This window comes from Tachypleus tridentatus, chromosome 9 (genome assembly GCF_004210375.1).
Source record: "Tachypleus tridentatus isolate NWPU-2018 chromosome 9, ASM421037v1, whole genome shotgun sequence".
Taxonomy (NCBI): Eukaryota; Metazoa; Arthropoda; class Merostomata; order Xiphosura; family Limulidae; genus Tachypleus; species Tachypleus tridentatus.
Window position 1 is genome coordinate 111,655,757 of NC_134833.1, and position 22,221 is coordinate 111,677,977.

Below are 22,221 nucleotides of genomic sequence, written 5' to 3' on the forward strand. Positions count from 1 at the left end.
ATGACAAAAGAACAGTATATATTAAAACATTGTGGCAAGTCATTCTTATTATACAGTAGTGCAGAAAGGAGTTTCAAAGTGGGGATGCTTGGCTAGAGATGTAGATTCCACAATGGAAGATTTAAAGTACAAGGAGTTGTCAAAGGAGGTTCAATCTAGGGTGGTCTCAGGGCAGAAAATTCGGAATTTACAGTTGGTATACAAGTCAAATATGTAAATGTGGGGAATGCTACAGCACTCCCATTTTTAATGTCTGTGTTATACAAGTAGTTTATTGTAAATGTTGCTCTCTAATGCAATGGTAATTGTATTATTAATTGTAAGTATTAAATAATAACAAAAATTTAATCTAAAATTTTATTTCTAGAAATGTATGTGTATTTTTAGAAGAAAGTTACATAAACCAAATGTCTTTGTTAAATGTGTCATGAGGAACATTCAACAGTCAAAAAGTATTAGTAACATGATATAGCTTTATATAAAATACAAAAAAAAACCAACAAAGTTAGAAAGAAAAGTTAAATAATTATACTACTTATATATTGTAAATCATCTAGAAGTATACGTAAAAATTTGTTCAAACCTTTAAGTTATATAAATATGTTTATTTATAATACTTGAAACTGTGAATGGATCAACTGTTAATTTTAATTTATTCATTTAAAGTATCAGCAAAATGTATATATAAATAACAACATAAGATCCTTTTCAATGAGTTTCTTAGATGCTAAAATTTCAACTTTCTGTACTAAACTGTACACATGACTAACTATTCCTAAAAAGATAAATACAAATGTTCCATAAAATTGTGAAATAACTTATTTTGTTCAACTACAAATATTACTGGAAATGATTTAAATTTTTTTCCCCCAAAGACTTGAACAACTTGTGGTGCAAAATTTAAATAAAAATCAAATATTTGTTTAAAATTATTTCAAAGGACAAATAAAACCAAAAAGTGATTGTGGTATGATTTCCTACTTAAAACATTCATTTAAAACACACAAGTAAAAACATTTTTAAATTAAAAAAAGTTTACGATGACTTAAGATTTTACATATATCACACAGATAATCTTAATGGAGCAGTGTTATACTTACTTGAATTGCACATTGCAGTGAGCTTGTGTACACAACCTCTGCTCTACTACCATTCACTACAGCTGCTTTGAGTCTCCTCTGATTCATCAGTCGAGTCTGTCAAGCACATGTTGTGCATTTACACTTGAGCAATTAAAGTAGTTTCAATAATTACATTATACACATAAACTACAGTAACGAATTACCTTCTATTACCTATTAACTAAAAATAAAGAATATTAAATATTATCTAATCAGTAGCCAAAGATAGCATTTATCAGTAACTGACAAACTTGCTATAATTTTTTCCTTTTTACTTCCTTTTTTTTATTTTGTAGGAAAAAGTATGGTGTTTATAGTGTTCACAATAATGAAAAAACAAATGTAACTGTGTAACAATTGTAAGTTACCTCATAGAGAGGCAGAAAGACACTGTGTGATAATGTAATAGGCTTTTTTTTTAATTCCAAGCAAAGCTACAAGAGGGCTATCTGTGCTACAGTCTAATTTAGCAGTGATACACAAGAGGGAATGTAGTTAGCCAACAACAACCAACAACAACTCTTGGACTAATTTTTAATCAACAACAGTGAAATTGACTGTCAAATTACAATGCCTCCAAGTCTGAAATGGCAAGCATGCTTTTCTATCTATAAAACAAAAATTATTCGGTACACATTAAATTTATTGGTGTGTAATACGACAAATAATAAAAAGTCACTTTGTAGGCTTTTGTAATTATAAAATTTACACAACAGTAACTGACCTTTATGATTTGAATAACACAATAAGAAAGTGGTACATCTAATGGAACTTGTGTGATATTTGTATTGTTATTGGAAAATTAACATTTTTGAAAGAGAAAATTGTGAGGCTGTTAATGTAATTTTATTCTACATAATGTTAATATTTTATTCACAGTCATAAAATTGTTGCCATAAATCCTGGATTTTTATTTCAGTTATGTAAGTAATATCCACCTACATTAAAAATTACACATACACAAAAAAACAGCAAGGTATGTAACCTCTTTTAGTGTTTTATTAGCATGTTACATATTTATGGTTTGCACATATATTTTATTTTTAAAAATTCTTGAAATCTTAAAAACAAATAATTAATGCACCTTTTCTTAAATAAGCATAAAACTGAAAAGAATTTTAAAAACTGACTGACCATTCTACAAAAAGTATTATTCTTTCAAAACCAAAAATGTTTATACACAACAAACAATTTCCACTACACTTTCATCAAATATTTATAATTTTGATTTTTCACACTTTCCCAGGAACACAATACAATTTATCTAATTTAGTCTCACTATTTTGCACTGATCCTTGGCTTAATTTAATGAAGAATAGCTTACCCTAACCACATCAATTGGAGTAGATGCAATGGCTCCTGTAACTCCAGCTATAAAACTAGATCTATAAAAACAAATTACAGGCCTTATTGATACTTTTCACTGATAAAAAACACATCTACACAATTCTATGTCAAAATCTTATGCATATTTATAACAACATCTGCACTATTCATTGATAGTCATTCATTCTTTTATTCATTTTTTTTTTACTTTAGAAAAAAGGAAGCCAAAAGAACATACAAAATTTGATGCATTGTGACTGACACTTAACTAAGTAATGATCCTAAATAGATAAATTTGTAAAGATCCATTACTCAAAGCAGCATGTGTAGGATCCTAGCAGAATGTCATTTTTAATTTTTTTCCCTATCAGTCAATAAAAACTGTCTTTTGTATCAATATAAATATTTCTATACTGATTCTCTTTACTTCAGAAAGCTATGCAGTTTTAAGACGGGAAACAAAACATTATTACATAGAAACCATTTTATTTTTATGGACATGACTCCAACTAAATTCAAAGTTCATTTCAGATGAGGTGAAAAATACAATTATAATAAAGCTTAAGCAGAAATCACAAATAAATTTACTTATTTGTGTGTAAATAATTCAAATTAAAAAGGTTTTAATGTATCATCTATCTATCTGTATACATATATTTTTTCTATTTCCAACATGCACTATAAATGTATAACTACCTTTGCCTGAGTTTGTAAATCTACATGTAGAGATCAGGGATATATAGATAAACAGTCTTGTAATTATACACTATATGGTAGAGATAGCAAACCACTCAAAGAAGGAAAGTATAAGTAATACACAAACCTTTTTAAAAGATCAAAATTGCAACTGTTCAAGGTGTTCACCACCATTACAACATAGGTAAAACTAAAAAGCCTTTAAAAATATAGAAAGACTTAGTGCAAATTGATGCTATGGCTCACTCATTATATTGCTTCATGACTTATACTGTGTAGTATCAATCAATCCTCTAAATTTTTAGTATACTCTGCAGTATTTGAATTTCTCTAATCCATAATGTATAGTACCATTGCAGGTTAGTGTAATTCAGAGAATGCAGGGTATACTAATAACTATGAAATGATCACCCAAAATTAGCACAGGATATTATATAATTACAGAAGTATGCATTTCATACACCTTTAATGTGGCTTGCATGAATTTACAAGTACAACCAAGTACATTACTACAGAAAATTTAGTAGCTGTGTTGCTCACCCACATATCTAAGTGTAGGCATCGTTGTTTGCAATCTTAAATGAAATATGTACACATTACCTGTTGAAAACTCTCATTAAACAGACATGTATTTGAAACTATACTACTGGCCTACTGTCAGCATGCATATTCTTTAGGCAGAGCACTTCTAAACAAGGTTATATAACATACTCAATTTTCCTTATATCTGTTATCAGACTGTTGCATGTGAAATGTTGGTTTTCTCACATGAAAACTTTAAACTCAATTTTTAATGTCTAAAAAAAAGTATTATCATAAATTTGTTAGAATATAGTATATTGTCTGGTTCATTTAAACTTTATTTTCTTACTTCAGAAACTAAATCATATTTATACTGATTTTTGTCACCATGGATAAAACTGATAGTCATGTAATTTTCTTATAAGAGTTCAAGCTTAGTTACAATGTAGCAACAGCAGCTCATAATATTAATCATGCATTTGGTGATGGCCTAGCTAATGAGCACACAAGCATAACATTGGTTTAAGAGATTTCCTTCTGGTGACACAAGCCTTGAAAATGAACCTCAGAGCTGCTCTCAGACAACCACTAATGAGGAAGAACTGAAGCTCTTAGTTGAATTAGACACTTGAAAAACCACAAGAGAACTTGCTTACAAACTTAACATTCATTATTCAACAGTTTTCCGATATCTTGAAGCAATTGCTAATGTTAAAAGTTCAATAAATTGGTACTTCATGAACTGACTGAAAACCATCAAACAAAAAGAATTGATATTTGTTCCCCATTTCTTACTCTCAACAAAATCTACCCGTTTCCTCATTGAACTGTCGCCTGTGATCAAAAATGGGTTCTTTATGACATTCAGTGATGATCTTTGACTATGAAGAAGCACCAAAATTTATGCCAAATCCAGCTTTTCGTCCTAAGAAGTTTACAGTCAGTGTTTGGTGATCATCAGTACGTGTGATCCATTATTCATTCTTAAACCTAGAAGAAACAATCACAGCAGAGATAAATTGTTGTGAACTTGAATTATGCATGAAAAGTTGTCACAAGAACATCCAGCAATAGTCAATAGCCATTGACCCATACTGCCTCATGACAATGCTCAACCCCATTTCTCACATGCTACTGTCCAAAAAATAAATGAACTTCAGTATGAACATTTACCTCATCTACCAAATTCACCTACAAACTATCACTTTTTAAAACAAATGGACTTGTTTTTAAAGGAGAAAGTGTTTGCAAATCAAAGGTTAATTGAAAGTGCATTTGAAAATTTCATTGTATCATAGGATGTTCAATTCTTTAAAGTTTGTTTTTTAATTTTGCCAAAGCTACAAGAGGGCTATCTGTGCTAGCCACCCCTAATTTAGCAGTGTAACACAAAAGGGAAGAGAGCTAGTCATCACCACCCACTGCCACCTCTTGGGCTACTCTTTTACCAGCAAATAGTGGGATTGACCATCACATTACAAAAAATACCCCCACAGCTGAAAGAGCAAGCATGTTTAGTGTGACAGGGATTCAAACCACATAATCTTCAGCCAAGCACCTTAATTTGCTGGCCATGCTGGGCTCAATTCTTTAAAAATGGCATTTATAAATTTGCAACTTGTTGGTAGAAGTGTAGTGAATCTAAAGGGGCTTATTTTGGTTAAATAAACTAAACAATAAAAAGACATACTTGTTTAACATTTTCCTTTAAAAACATGACATATGCAACAGCCTGATAAATTACAAAATGAAATTGGGGTTTTCTTTTAGTTCCAAATTTAAAATACTGTTTCCTCTTGGGCATTAACTGTTTATCACAAAATACAACAGCATTTCAACAGAACACATTGAGTTTGGTAGTCAACAAGCCTACATATTTATAATGAGCAGGCATTTGAGTTTTAGCTCAGCCAACAACTGTTTCTGACTAGTTGAACAAGAAGTAAATCATTTTACAACTTCTAATATACACTTGGAGTCAAGCTTATTGTGAAATAACTATTACAATGATTCTGTAATATAGAGAATCCTTTGTTATGATAATTGTATAAGTACTCTGATCACAAACATTGGTATTTAATTAAAAATGTGATGAAACACAAAGTATTCTACTTAGACCTTATGAGAATGGAGCCCTAAGTGATGTTTTATGTGAATAAAGAGCTCTAGTTACTGCAGAATGTCCTTTACTCCAACACATTATAAATTACACATGGTAGTCATATCTATGAGATCTAAACATACAAGCTCAAACAAAAGCCTGAGTTTGGATCTTGAAAAACAATAAATATTTGTACATACATGAAGTGTGTGATAACATTATCTGCCAAAAGTCCTGACAAAATAAGGTTTTTCTTAGTAATGTCATAAACAGGAAGTTCTACACCAACCACAATGGCTGCTCTTTGGGCAGTTGGCCCCACTCCCTAAAAGAAAAAATGAAATATATTTTGATTTTGTTAGAAATACCTTTGTCTTACAGTAAATGTCATTTGAAGTTCAAAGGATAATCAATAAATGACAAGTACAAACTGCATTTAAAAAACACCTATGCTCCCACTAATGTTGTACTTCACATTTAAAGCTCATCTATTTGCTCGTCTCTGATCTTTAATTCATGACCTTAAAAAGTTAGTCATATGTAGATTTTGGTATGTAGTACCTGTTATATACGTTTCATTAATATTCATCCATTTAATCTTGAGGTATCTGTCCACAAGATTGAGAAGGGCAGGCAAACTGATACGACTTGTTCTGCTTTACAAAGCAGTGGGGGCATAATTAAAATAGAAAATTTATCAATTAACAGAAAAAGTTTAAAATTTTATTAGCATAACATGAATGAAGGTTAATTTTAATAATGCTTTCCTCTAGTAAAATGAGTGCTTATTACAGAGTAAAATCATACCACTTTTCAAGAAATTCTATAACAAATGATTGGTCAAGAAATTAAGAAAATATGACAGCTTTAACACTGAAAAAAAAGTTAACATAACTCACTTTCCAGAGGCCTCTGATGCCTTCATTTTTGTAGATATTCACGAAGCAATTAAACATTCCTTTTTTAGCATATTGATGGTGTTGAGCCTGCATTCGCACCTAAAAGTTAGTAGAAAGAATATAAATGTTTGTTACATGTCAGAACAAAGATATCTTTCAATATCAACACAGTTAACTTCATACTGTCTTATCATACAGCTCTGGATAAAGAAAAGACTAAATTACCTTTATGGGCATTGACAGTCTGAACTATTAGGCAAAATTACTACTATCATACTTTCTAAGAAAAATTCAACACAATGCTTGAATAAAGATATAACCCTTTTCAGTGTTGAACTTTAAATTAAAGAAAGTTCATTTATTATAAATGAACTCCCAATTTTAAATAACAACACAGCCTCACTACAATTAAGTCTGTTCTGAATACTTTTACACTATTGTTATGTCCCTCACTGGTACAGCTGTAAGTCTAAGGATTTACAACCCTAAAAACAGGGGTTTGATTCCCTTCGGTGGACTCAGCATATAACCCAATGTGGCTTAGCTATAAGAGGAACAAACACTGTTGTTACAGTTGTTGCATTGCTTGTCTTTCTTGTAATTTACTTCATTCTGTATTTTAATTATTCTTTAAAAAATGTTTGAGCTTTATAAATTTGTGTACCTAATATTTTACCCTGTTCAACATAGTGTTCTGAAGATGGAATATGTACATCTCAAAACGTTCAGGAATTAAAGGTTTGTTACTGTACACATGTCAAATGTTTGTTGTTGCTGCCATAGTTCTGCTGTTTATCATCAACCTGTTTCTTTTATAAGTACATATTTGTCAGACACTCGGATCATCAATAAACTGTTCAACAAATCAACACAAAAATCTGAAAAAACCTTTAAAACATCAGTAGGGTTGGCAATAGATGATGATATAACTCCAGCAATAACTCCACATACAACATTCTTCAGTAACGTCTCATCTAGAATAAAGAATAATTATGTTTTGTACTTCCAACACAAATATAATTGTGATACAATATCAGAATAAACTCCTATTTGCAGTTATCACACATACAAAGAGTATGAAACACTTGTGTTGTCACAAACAATGAAGCTCTGAAATATTTTAAGGTCAAATAGTATATTCTAGTGAATTTGTGATTGATTATTATAATGAAACATGAATAATTATAATCCACAGAAATACACTGTAAAAAGTATGTAGAAAATGTTTATAGTCTTTGCTTTATACTGAATTATTCTGAAATTTTTAAGCATGTAATTTGGTGAAAGGTCATTATAAATTTTCATTTTCACCATAAACATATGTTACTGTAATGTCTAAAATGTGTTTGAAATAAAAACCATAAAAAATACAATGCAAAAATACATCATTCTTTTTCCCCATGCTCTGTATGTTTGAAGTATTAACAATGTAACCTGTACTGCAAAACTCTACCAGATTTCTGTTTGTTTTTAACTTCCTTCCTTTATCACACATGAAATAAAATGATGGTTCCACTTATATATATTTACTAAAGTATAATGACTTCAAAGATACATAAATACTGCCCAAGTAATCTATCCTTTATCCACTTCTTTTAAGGATAACAGCCTTAATTATTCAATGCTTTTTATATCCGTTTTAATGCTTAAGAAAATGTTCTTTCTCTAATCTAAAATAGTACAATTTGAAACTTTATTTTTTTACTTTGAAATCATAATATAAGATACTTGATGTTTTCACTATGATCACTAAGATACCAGCAGGTTAGAGTTCCAAGAAATAATGGTGGTATTATTTATTATATGTACATTTCCAACTCTCTGTTTGTATAAAACTTCTGCAAGTAAGAGATGCAAATATTTTGTTCTAGTAATAGGTCAATAAAATTTTATACATTTCACATAGGAGAAGCTTAATAGGAAAAGTAACTTTTACATCATTTACACTTGCTCACTGATATAAGAAATAAACAGCACATTTCAACTTCATATGTTTTTGTTTATCTGTATATCTTATGATGGCCTAGTTGGAAAACAGTCAAAAATACCAAAACGTAAATACCAAAAAATTATGTGGAGTTTATTTCTCAGTCAACCTTACAAGAATTTACCTTCTCACTATAATTTTCATATTTTTAAGAAACAAGTATATTGGGGATGAAATTGAGAGATTAAATATCTTTCATATCAGATGGAATAACTCTATGAAACAAAAACTGGAACTGCACTCAGAAATCAAATTAGGTGTTAAGAAACATAGTATATATACTTGTTGTAAATGACATTTATAGATTTAATCAGCAAAAAAATGGGCAAAAACCTGATTTATATAACAAGAAATAGAGAAGACTACAGCATGACAAAGCAGAGAAATGAAGCATTGAATTGGATAAAAAAATAGTAAACATGGTTGCTTCAATAACACAACTTTAAGAAAATTCAACCAACAAACACTAATTAAGTAAATGATGATGTGACAGAAATAGAACAATGCTCAAAAGATGGAGACAAAACACTAATTTTGATAGCAGATTTGAGACGATTAGCACAAAATAATGAACATTTCTATACTACTCAGGCCAACAAGTCTTAAGCTACAATAAATCAAAACTAGATATATCTTAATGTTATGAAATAGATCATATCAGATCCTCAAAGGAAGTTATCAGTCTGAGCTATAGAATAGATAATTATTAGAAGAGTTTATTACATGCTATTCAAAATCATAACATATGGGAAAAGCTAGACACCATATTAATAATAGTAATTTAAAATAAATAAAACAAATTCATAGAAAGGTAAAAATCACTGGGAGGACAACAGCAAAATTCACAAAATATTTCCCTTACAATACAGCAGCGAGATGAAAATGATAAAGTAAAAGCTTAAAAATATGCAACACAAAGCTTATAAAGATATGAAACAGTAAGTCTATATGAGTGAAATATCGAACACTTTATATTTGTTTACGAGCCATGAATGGCAAATTTACAGGCAGCATATAAAAGCACTATATCATCAATCTAGTGATGATTTCAAAACGGTAATTGAGGTAGGTATTAAAACTCAGTAATATTTGCTCCAAGATCCATACTCAATAGGGTGTCCCACCATGGTATCAACAGCATATATGTAAACATTTCTGTTTAACTCAGAGACAAATGTAATCTGTAATAAGCAATAAGATGGTATTTGATATCACACTGCACTATTATTTTTGAAAACAATATACACAGCAGAATACAAATTTGACATTAACATTCAAACAACATATTTTAACAAACAATACATATATCAGACGCATGCATGGGGTAACATGTTACCAAAATGTTGATTATAAATTTCTCTTTTTTTTCATTCAAGTTTATAAACATATTGAATGCTACTTTTTGGGTGCTTTACCGATATTAGCAGCAACACCTGTTAATAATCACATATAAGCATTCTTTACTCACTAAATGCCCAGTATCTGACTCCTTGGTTCTATTTTTCCTAAAATATCATAACAGTTAACTAGGGCGGAAAACTCGGGTTTCTGTTATAATTTATTTTTTGTTGTGGTATTTTGTATTTAAAAGCAAATACTTTTAAATTTTCTTAACCTTAAGAAAGCTCCAATTTCTACACATAAATATGTATTGTGCTAGCTTATGATGTAATTATGATTAAAATATAGTTCTTCACCAATCGGAGAGAAACATATCCACCATGAACAGTGAACCCCACAACTACTAGTGTTTTTGACAAGGCACACAAAATGCACTTTAAGTTGAGAGGAAAGGTGGAGAGGTGATGTAGAGAGATGAGCATTTATCTGAAATTTTCAGGTGAGGAAAGTGTTAACTTCAAAAATTATATTGACCTCTCTGCACTACTAAAATCCCACACTGGAGACAGTGCATAAAAAGATGAACTCCTCTTCAAAAATAACATCAGAAAGAGAAACCTCAGTGTGTGACACTGAGGCAGTTGGTAGCCTAGTAAGGTAACAATGGAGACAGCACATAGAATGATATTACAAAAAAACTCCTCTTCAAAAAACAACATCAGAAAGGGAAACCTCAGTGTGTGACACTAAGGTAGGGGGTAGCCTACTAAGGCAACACTTGGTGGGACAATGCACTCATCTGGAGCCTTTGCTTAATAACAAGGATGAAGAGCAAATGAGAGTATTAAAAATTATTTTGGTTAGTGCTAAAGTGTCACTAATGTGGAAATAATTTAATGTTCAACCAGTCATTACCTCACAGGTAACCAGCTGAACATGAATATATAGTATAGCTATGGCTGTAAGTTAAAACATTTTGTATAGGAGTAAGAAAACCAAGGGAAAGATGGAAAAAAAGGTATGTTAAGGTTGCTTCAGTAAAGCTAAGTCTCAGTGGATAGCATCCAAATGAAGATGAAACACGAGAATCAACAAAGAAGTAAAGTAAAACATGGAAATGAGCAGAAAGAGGATAAAAAAATAATAATAAAGAGGAGATCCCTAAACAGAATGAAAAGATTCAAATGAAGCTGGTTCATGAAACAAGAAAATGCAAGGTCCAGGAATAAAAATTACTAACGAAAAAAAAACAACAAAAGAGACTCTGTGAAATCCAAGTAGTAAAGTGTGCAAGTGAGACTACCTAATTTATGTCTGCAAAGAAAATAAGTAGCAAAAGCAGCTTTGGAAACAACTGTGGTAGAACACTCAAAAGATGGAACAGGATCAGGCTAAAGTAACAGAAGCAAGTGATCTTGAATCAGAATGGAAATAACCATGTAGTGCACAATGGCAATAAAATCACTGATCATCAGAGTATCTTCAGTTGTCAATACAGTATTAGATTATTCTTGTAAGGAAGAATTAAACAGCTTGGGAAATACCAAAAACATGGAAACATGAATACATAATCAAAAATATGGTGTTCCATTTCTGTACAAGATATAATTTTTTATTTTTTCATTTTTTATTTGTAAAAAATGAACCAGATATGGCAATGGTGAATAGGTCTAATAATGATCTTAAAGAATGCCAGACAAAACTTCTATGTTACACTAAGTAACAGAAACAGGCAGTGGAATATGTATTCCAAAAGTAGAAATTCAATTAGAAGGAAATCATATTGAAGATAATTTGAATGAGTTATAAGTTTAAAAACTTAGTACTACTCTTTCATATAACCAAGAAAATTAAGGAAAGAAAGGTCTAATGAAAGGTTAAAACTATGCAAAATACATCTTATGAAAAAACAAACAAAAGAAAATGTATGATGACAAGCAGTGCCTGAAGATACAACTTTAAATCCTATTTGCCCTACCACTAACAACAGCACACTGCTCCAATGGCTTACAAAACTTATTAACCATTACACCAAAATCCTTTTCTTTCATGACACTCTTAATATTATTCCCATCCAAATTATACTTATAATTCCAATTATAATAACCCACATGCAATATCTTGCATTTATCATAATTAAATCCCATCTGCCATTTATTTGCCCAATTAAATAAATGATCTAACTCCTCTATAGCAGCAGCATCCTCTTCACAGCTAGCAACACTTAAGACCTTGATATCATCAGCAAATTAAGTAATTTGTTGACCATTCTTTCATCTATGTCATTAATGTATATTAAAAAGAGCAAAGGTCTTAAGACTGAGATCCAAAGTACACAGCTTGCAACAATAATCCAGTTTGACTGAGCACTATTTATAACAACCCTCTGCTTTCTTCTAACCAGCACTCATTACTCAATTAGTTAACTCATCCCCCACATCTATAGAAATAAATTTATTTAAGCCTTTTATATGACACTTTGTGAAATCTTCTATAATACCAGTCAACTTAAATTTCATAAATGTGTGATCTTTGTGAGCCAACCTGTTTTTTTTTTGTTTACTTACAGATACCCTTTTCCTTTCCTACGAATATATTTGTTTTGAATATTGAAATATTTTTAAAGAAGAACTTGTCCATATTTGCTCATTGTCTTTAAACAACTCATCTGCCCAATTCATAACAGATAACTCTTGTTGCATCCCTTCAAAATTTACTTCTTTGAAAGTTGGAATCAAAATATAATTATTCCTGGTTTCCATTTGCAGCAAAATATCAAATCTAATAACGTAATGACCATTTGTACCTAAGTGTTCCCCAATTTCCACCCTTTTAACTATTTCTGTATTAGACATTAACCATAAATCTAAAATAGCATTATTTCTAATAGATTCCCTAACCAACTGGTAAAAAAATACCTCTTGAACAGTTTCCAGGAATCTTTCTTCTTCAAGGTTTGACTCTAGCATTTCCCAATCAATTTGTCTGAAATTAAAATCACCTATAATTTTGACTTCATAAACAGCTGAAATCTTAATCTCACTCCAAAGTTTATCACTAATTTCATCAGTTTCATCTGGTGGACATATGTAAATTCTTACTAAGAGTTTCTTCCCTCATTATCCACTAACAGAAACCCAAATGGATTCAATCTCCTTGCTACTATCCTTAATATTATCAAATTAAACAGGATGTAGCTCACACTTCATATAAAGAGCCATTCCTCCCCTCTCTTTACTACTCTGTCCTTATTAAATAACATAATAAAACACCTTGAATTTAAAAAAAAAATTTCTGTCATCAAAATAATCTGCATTTAACCATGTTTCAGTTGTTCTAATTATATCAAAATCTTCTATTCTACCAGTACCCTCAAGTCATCTATTTTATACAGTATACTTCTAACATTACAACAGTAATAATTAAGTTTATTCTTATAACTATTTTTATACTACTTACCTATGCTAAACTTTCATTTATATCTCAGTTTTGTTATATTTAGTTTATCTTTGCCCTCCCCCACTATCTGGTCAGAGTTTATATTGGTTGGTTGGTTGGTTGATTTAGTGTTTTATGACACAAAGCAGCAAGGCTATCTGTGCCAAACAACTTTTAATTTAGTAAAATTCATAAAAGGAAATTAAGGTAAAACAAAAATTTTAAAAAAGAAAGACATAAATAGCATAAAACCAATGTTTACACCAAGTCTACAACGGTAAGAGAAAAACTACAGTAATAGAAGTTGTAAAGGACTTTCTGTAGCATAACAGTAATTATCATAACCAGCCAGGAAGACTAACAGGTAAGTATAAAAACCACTATCAGTCACCTGAAGTTGGCCTTTCCAGTCCTGGCTCCGAGTTATTTGACTTCATGGCCATTTTCAAAAAAGAAAGTAATAAAAAGATTTTAAAAGACATGTAGCAAAATTATAATAATAACTTGCTAGGACGATTAATGGGTAGTTCAAACAGCAGTGTTAGTCACCTGAAGTTGGCCTTCCCAGTCCTGGTTGAGTTATTTAATGTTACGGCCAGTTTCTAATTTCAAATCGAACTAGATGAACTGTGATTTTTAAAAGAGAGCCACATTAAAAAAGATGTAATGTATAAATTAAAAACTTAAATGGAATTAAATGGATTAATGGCCTTTAAAAAACTAAAAACATTACCAAGGTGGACAGTGTCACCATCATCAATAACCCTGTCTAACGTTATGGACAAACCTTGGGACAAAACATATTTAAAATGGTGCCATCGTTGAGAGTCGTAACAACGACAAGAAAGTAAAATGTGGCTTATTGTGAACTGAATGTTACACAAACTACACACTGGTGCATCAGTTCCAGATAAAAGAAAATGATGAATAAAAAAACTGAGACCAATGCATAGTCTAGTTAGAACAACTTCCTCTTTCCGATCCTTACGGAAGCAAGATGACCAAAGTCCAATATAGAGTTTTATTTGGAAAAGTTTGTTTTCACATAACTCAATCCAAGTCAACTTACAGTTGGCACGAAGCTGAGCCTTGAATACATAGTTCATGTATGAGACAGGCACAGCAGTGATAGTGCCAGAGCAGATAGACTTAGTTGTAGGGTTGGCGAGCTCATTCCTGCAAAGACCAATGTGGCCAGTTATCTAGAAAAACTGGATAGAAGTAATGTTAAAAAAATGGGCCAGTTGGTTTAGAATATCGGCAAGAGCAGGGTATGAACTTATGTGAAACGATTCCATGGCCAGTGGAAAACTAAGCAAGTCAATATAAATAGTGCAGTTTGAGTACTGCTTAGCTTCAATGTCATCCAAGGCAAGAGAAATGGTATACAGTTTAGCAGTAAACACAGAAGCTATAGAGGGGATTCTGCAAACAACCACCGAACCACAACAAATTATGACAGAGCCCATACAGTCACCTGATTTCAAACCATCTGTATAAAGAGGAATGAAAGAATGGTTTGAAAGATGTTCAGCAAATAGCAAACAGTATTTCCAATCAGGAGTGTCTGCTTTTCTAAGATGACTTAAAGATAGGTCACAATTGGGGACTGTAAGAAGCCATGGTGGAATGGGCTGATCAATGGATATGGCAATATTACCAAGAACAGACCCAATTCATCCAACTGCACCTGGATATGAAAGCCAAAAGGAGCAATGGCTCAGAGTTTAGAATTCCACTCTTAAAACTGAGTTAACAGCCATTACAAAAGTGCCAGACCCTTTCCTAGTTAAGTGTAAACCATCCATTCCAAAGGTTTTCTCCTCCAACTGAAGTGATCTCATAAGTCCAATCAGTTAACCTGCTCATCTTTACACATTAATTTCAACCTAGTATTTAGCATTAATGACCTACTCAAAATTTCACCTCTACAATTAATTCTTGGCAGTATCCCTGACACACAATTAATTTATGGCCTTTATCTTTGAAGCCTTCCCAGTGGCACAGCAGTATGTTTATGGATTCACACTGCTAAAATGCAGGTTTTTGATATCCATGGTGGGCAGAGCACAGACAGCCCATTGTGTAGTTTTGTGCTTAATTCTAAACAAGTAAGTTATCTTTAAAAGCTTTTATCAACTCCACATATTTATTAATTAGCTTCTGTGACCTTCCTTTCCATACATCATTTGCCCCTATGTGCACCACAAAAATTGCATCTACGCTAGCCTCCTTTATTATATCTCTTGCTGTGTCAGTTATATCTTCCATTTGTGCTCCTCAGTAGAAATATCTAACTTTTTTTCTTCCTACTTATTCTGCAGACTATTTTACTCATATGTCACGTCAAGGAATCATCTAACTATAACCTCTTTAAGTTCACAATCCATATCTGTCTCAATTCCTTTAGCTTTCCCTGCCTCCAATAATTCCTTATCTCCATAAGCCAAGGGCTGAAATCTGTTGTTCAACAGAATAGGGTTGTTTACAATTAAGTTGACTAATTTTAACCCTGATACTACACTTTTTAACTTCCCGAATGTCATTGTTAATTTTAGCTGATGCCTCCCTTGTATGTAAAAGCTTATGTTCCTCTTGAAATCATGCTGTTTTATTATTTCCCACAATTCATACTTCTCTTTATCTATTTCTTCAATGTTAGTGATGATAGCCTCCAACCTGTAAACTATGTATAAATCAAACATACATTCTTATTGCAAAAGATTAACAAAAATTTTTCAAATAATTCATTCAAGACTGTCAAAAATGAATCATGCTGTATTAGTCAGTTTTCCTAACAAGTTAGTACTTATTAATGGAATAAATGTAGAAAATATAGTAATATAAAAACAAACAAAATCAACTCTATGAATCATCACTTGTTTCGCTCACAAAAACAAATTTACACAGTCAGTGCCCACATACAATTGATTTATATTTGTGATGCAGTTACAATTGGACTGTATTAGCTTAGCACACCATTTTAACATAATATATATATATGTGTGTATTAAAAATTGATAGTTTAAATAGACCTTTTCTTCGATCTATGTTATCAAATGTTATCCTTAATCACAATCCAATACACATGAAATTGCAGAGTTTTAGTTGCATGGTCTTAAAGTATGTATTGATTTTTTATACTTATATAAAATCAAACTAATCTGTGAACTTTGACTATATTATTTCTCTCTTAAAATGTGCCCCTGCATCACTTTTATCCAACTATAAATGGCTTCAATTTGTACAATAAAAATAATTACATAAAATATCTTGCTACTCGGCCAGTATGACAATTAACTGCAGCAATACAACAGCTGGTAAGTTAATATAACATAATTTTGGCTCATCCACAAAGTGCTTACAGGATATTCAGTCTAATCAGCTTTTGGAGTCTTTGAATGCCAACAAGTGGTACATTATATACCAAAAGTTTATGTATTAGTTGTTTGTTTGTTTTTTACTAATTTGAGTACATTTTGGTCCAGCACCATATAATCATTAAAAAACAATAACTGACTTATTTTTGCACACATCAGTTATATTATTCAACATAAGAGGCAAAGATAAATCATTTGTTACCTAGATAATATAATAGTTAATACTGGAATATAAAATGTACTAAAAATTTAAGATTTTGTAATAATAGAATGAACTGTCCATTTTTTAGAGTGTAATATATTTTGTAAATTTTATTAAATGTTTATTCTTATTAATTTTCAACAACTCACTAATCCTATGAAAAAGACAGTTGGGCAAGAGAGGGTTAAAAAAAATAATCCTTCAACGTAGCATGACTTTTGAACTAACACCACCAAAAAATACAAATTATTTTAAGAACAAAATATATATAAATGTATGAAAAACCTGTTGTTAAATTCTCTTATCTTCATATTACAGTGCAATGAATCTTGTTTTTTCTTAAACTCTCACTTTAAAATCAAACTTTACATTTGAGCAAAAACCATAATGTTATATAGAAATAAAGTAACAATTCAAAAAGTGTAGAACTCTTTAAATTATGATGAATAATGAACATGAAAAAGAATATTATAAGATTTGATTAACAGAAGCCTGTTGAAAATGTCAGCTTTAGGAAGAGAGTAGTCACGCAAGTCTCCAGTGACTTACTTACTCTACATATTCTCCACCAGCACAGCTGGGGATCAGGGAGGAACAGCACAGCCTACTATGCTAGAACTGTGGAAGGATTCTTCATGCCACAGGCCACCCTCTATCTTTAGAGGGAGAAAAAAAATTTGACCGGGATTCCTACAGCTAGCACAGTATCATAAAATGGGAATAAGCACTTCAAACAATAAACTACATGCAAACACAAAGTATATTATGTTTAAAGTCTTAACTAACACAATTACTAACACTTGATATACATGCACCACAACAGGATTTCTGGTAAAATTGAAGGTTTAGAAAAGACACTTTAAGCCTGCTAAGTTTACAGCACAAATTCATAGAAGTTAGTATTTATGTTGAAGTTAGAAGTTATACTATTCCATGGAAAAACAAATATTGTAACTTATTAATACTGAGATTTAACATCTAAAGTATCTTCCGTTCTATCAGCTGTTCATAGAAAGGAAAAAAAATCATCAAAACTATTAAATATTTTTTATTTGAAAAGTTTTTATTTCACACAAAGATAACATCAGTAAACTGGTATATATATTTCAAAATTAAGTAGTTATAATGTGTACACACAAACACAAACATTTATTAATTTCATAAAGTTGTCCTTTACATCCTTTAGTAATATATGTTAATTTTGGTATCTGAAGTTGTTCAAACAGCTGTAAATCTAATATTAATATCTAGATGTATATCTTTATGGCATTTAATACATTATGCTGCTTCAATAACTCTCTGCACATCATTTTAAATAGTGATAGTTTTAGCATTAAAAATATATACATTTTAGTGAATATAATTACATTTTTATGAAGTTAAATAGTAAAATAAGTAAAATCATAATGAGGGACTACATTACAAACAAATTCAAACCTCTTACTAATTATATAATTTGTGATTTTAACCCAGAAACAAGCCGAAACAAAAATTAAACAAAAAAATGCTGCATCAACTGAAACAATCACAGGATACAAACTGCAATGTGGGACTTTTTTCAGTTGATGCAGCATTTTGTTTGTTTTGTTTTGTTTTGAGTTATTATATATGTACACAGCCTTTAATACACTTATGTTATTCTTTTTAACAACTTACAAAGTTTTCATCAAACTAATGATAACATCCACAGTGCTACTGTAATCCTGTCACCCTCTCACTAAATCTCTAGGCACATATACTATTTTATTTATTATTGTTTAATTTTTTATCTTATTCTTTCACTCTTCTGTCACTTTCATTCAGCTTTTAGTTGTATATTTGTAGCATTTTAAATTCATAACATTATTAGTACTATGTTATTGTGTAGCAGACCTTTGAATATTTTTAAGTATCAATATCTAATTCATAATTTACAAGAAATGAGAATTGATAAAATAAATAATACAATTGTAACAGCATAGATTTTCAAGTTTCCTAAATTAACAAAACACCTAACCAGAGTTTGCATTTTTCAAAAATAAAAAACAACTTGTTAAAATATTCATATTTTTAGTACAAAAGTCAATTTCAAACAGGTGCTTTTCTCTGAAACAGTTTGCCTTTTTATGTTGAGTAGATCTCAGTATGTCAACATCTAAAGTTCTCAATGCAATACTTGTAATCATACTTAGTCATAATTCTCCATTCTCTTATCTTTCAGGCAATGCATACGTAAGTATATTTAGAGAACACTTAAGCTCTACTTTCCTGTACAAAGTCAGTTTCAAGACTGTGATATGTAACTGAAATCTCACAGTTGTGGAGAAACAGGATGGAAAGTGTTTCAGAGTTAAGTAATTATATGAAATTCATTTGAATTCTAAAAATGTAAAATTCAAAACAGGCAACTTACCTCTAACCCATTTTGACTGATTAACTACACTGAAAGTGAGGTGTGAGCCACAGAAAATGACAGTCTAAAGACTGATGTGATCCACATATACCAGTTGAAGGCTAGTACAGCTTAGTGTGAGAAATAAATTTATTACAGACCCAATTAAGCAAGAGAGGCTGAATCCACATGGAAGAAGGAATAGAGAGGATTAAATATTTGTAAAGAGTATATAATAATTAACAAGGAATGGCCTGTTATTTTATAAACTCATTCTGAAGAAGCATTTTTCCCTTAGGATATCTAGTCATCTATGAAAACACCACCTGTCTTACTATACTGACAGAATTATTATATCTGAAGGATCATAACCAGGGATGGCATTAACAAGAAGTGGAGCTCTGAAAGTTATCAGTCCATTTATTGTGGAAGATTCTTGGTGAAGAAAACCATACCACTTTATCTTTCAATAAAATAAGACAGGACATCTCTAATAGCAGAAGACATCACTCTAAATGAAGCACCAGAGAGAGAAAGTGGTACGATTAACAAATAAATGCAGAGGTTTCTTACTAACATATATAAATTCTGAGTAGACTATTCAAAACCATAGAAGGATAGTTTAGCTGTCAGAAAGACACAACCACAATATTTTTTTTTTCTTAAAAACTGTATTTGGAGTCATTCATGTAATGGTTCCCATGATATTCTTTAAAGTGACTAAGATGCTAAAGACAATTAGATTTTCAATCCTTGTAATCAATCCATTTTTTTTTGGAAAATGTAACTCAATGAAAAAACATGAATGTAATAACAGGAAGCATTTATTAAACATTCTGATATCATCAAAATTCCATCACCAGTAATCTTGAAGTATAAAACATGCTCGTATATTAAGGTGACACCTAGCTTCCCCAAAAGGAGGCTTCACAATCACTGTAGACTGAAAAAAGTTTTAGTCTGAAATTCAGTTTTACAATAACATGGGTATATCTATAAAATCTGGAAAGAAGGTTACAAACCCTCCAAACTCTGCTATCTATCAGTACAATACAGAAACATTACCTCCAGTTTCTCTCCATAGCTTTGATGTTCTTTCAACAACCAAACGTGATAATGAATATTTTATAAAAGAAATATAAAAACTCTACTTCCATCCCTACATGATACACAGTCTTCAATAGATTTAAACTTATTTTAACTTAACTAATTCATTTTTATCACATTTTCTCATCCTATATCTGTATATTAAAATTATCTACTCTTTTGTATATAATTTTGTTGTAATTACAAATATGGTTAGTCTGCTTTGTATCTCTAGATTACTGATGATGGGATTGTGAAGATTCTAAAACATTTAATAAATGCTTCCAATTATCACATTTCTGTGTTAGGTGATCAAGTACATTTCTGTGTTAGTTGATCAGGTACATCTCTGTTAACAAGGCAAATCAACTCAGACCTTCTAAAACATTCCATATGAATAAGGTAACACCTAACAGTTCAGACAGGCCAAAGGAAAAAAAACTAGGGTTAACCCATTCAGCCAAAATTTCAGGGAAAAATGCTTTATCAGGAAACAAATAGAGCAATTACCTAAGAAATGAGATGTAAGATGAATCAAGAGCACAAAGATCTGAATGTCCCTCTCTAAAGCAAGTAAAATTAAATAGGTCTCAACCAACAGTTGATAAAGTAATGTTTATCCTAAAGGCTTTATAGGTAGGGCTAAACTATATGAAACAAGACCCTAATCCTTAGTTGGACAACATCATGCATGCAAGGATGATGAAACCAAAATTGATTTGTAAAAAGTAAAGCTTAAGTGAAAAACTAAAAACTGTATGTGCATACAACATCAAAAGGTGATCAATAAAGCATATTTATAACCACAAAGAAAGGATGAGAAAAGGCCTTGTTCATCAAAGATATAAAAGAAAAAGGATGCTGCCTATTGAGGAATGGGTGAAAGGAAACTGTTAACACCACCAATAATTAAAATTAGCCAAATAGAACAAGTACATTAAAAGAGAAGAACATCAGGAAGCCCTTCGAAACATATTAGTGAAATGAGATAAAAATTATACATGTCTAAGAAAGGATCAAACAATGACCAAACTTGAAAACACTGATGATGCTAAACTTCAGAGTAGAAGATGGAGGTTCTAGGTTGATGAAGTGTAAGCTAATAAAGAAAGAGGAACTTCTAGAAACAAAAGGTGTGAAGGCCAAAGGCAACAGTTATGTAGAATAGTAAAAGAAGTGATCATGGAATGCCAAAAATGATTGCACACTCATGAGAAAATAGATGAGTGAAGAGTCAAATTCACATGAAGATCTCAAAGACTCCTAGGGATGGAATGCATTAGAATGTATCTCATGTCTGACAAGTAACATACAAAGATCAACATGGTGAAAGTGAAGTTATAGTAACAGGGAGATATATACACAGACCATGAGAAAGTATGACTTCTTGACAATTACCATTAAACATTACTGTTGATTTGTCTATAACCTGATTTGTAGTAGAGTGGGGGTATCAAATGACAATAAAGATGACAGATATTCCAGATTTTGAGAAGTCTTGTGAGATATTACCTCAAAAAAGGTTCAGGTGTCACAACTGCAGTGATCTGAAACCATGTTATAACCTAACAGAGATGCCTTTGTGAGCAGACACAAATCTATTGATACAGGAAGAAGTTATAACTACAGAGGTTAATCTTCAATAAACAAATGTGGTGAGATAAAGGGTACATAGCTAGAGAGGATTAGGTTGGATTGCAGCTCATATCCTATCAAGACACCAGATACTATAAAAAAGAACACATATTGTC

The 22,221-nt window shown here is 31.1% G+C and overlaps 1 protein-coding gene across 3 annotated transcripts in view; it reads right to left on the reverse strand.

The window, feature by feature from the left end:
* Nucleotides 1-22,221, reverse strand: part of LOC143226052 (kidney mitochondrial carrier protein 1-like) — a 56,204-nt gene that overhangs the window by 3,526 nt on the left and 30,457 nt on the right. For all 3 annotated transcript variants that reach the window (XM_076456468.1, XM_076456470.1, XM_076456469.1), the window contains exons 5-9: nt 7,554-7,639; nt 6,666-6,764; nt 5,967-6,091; nt 2,446-2,506; nt 1,101-1,196 (exon numbers count right to left, since the gene is read on the reverse strand). In XM_076456468.1, the coding sequence (XP_076312583.1) occupies nt 1,101-1,196; nt 2,446-2,506; nt 5,967-6,091; nt 6,666-6,764; nt 7,554-7,639 (467 nt within the window). The remainder of the gene's footprint in view (nt 1-1,100; nt 1,197-2,445; nt 2,507-5,966; nt 6,092-6,665; nt 6,765-7,553; nt 7,640-22,221) is intronic.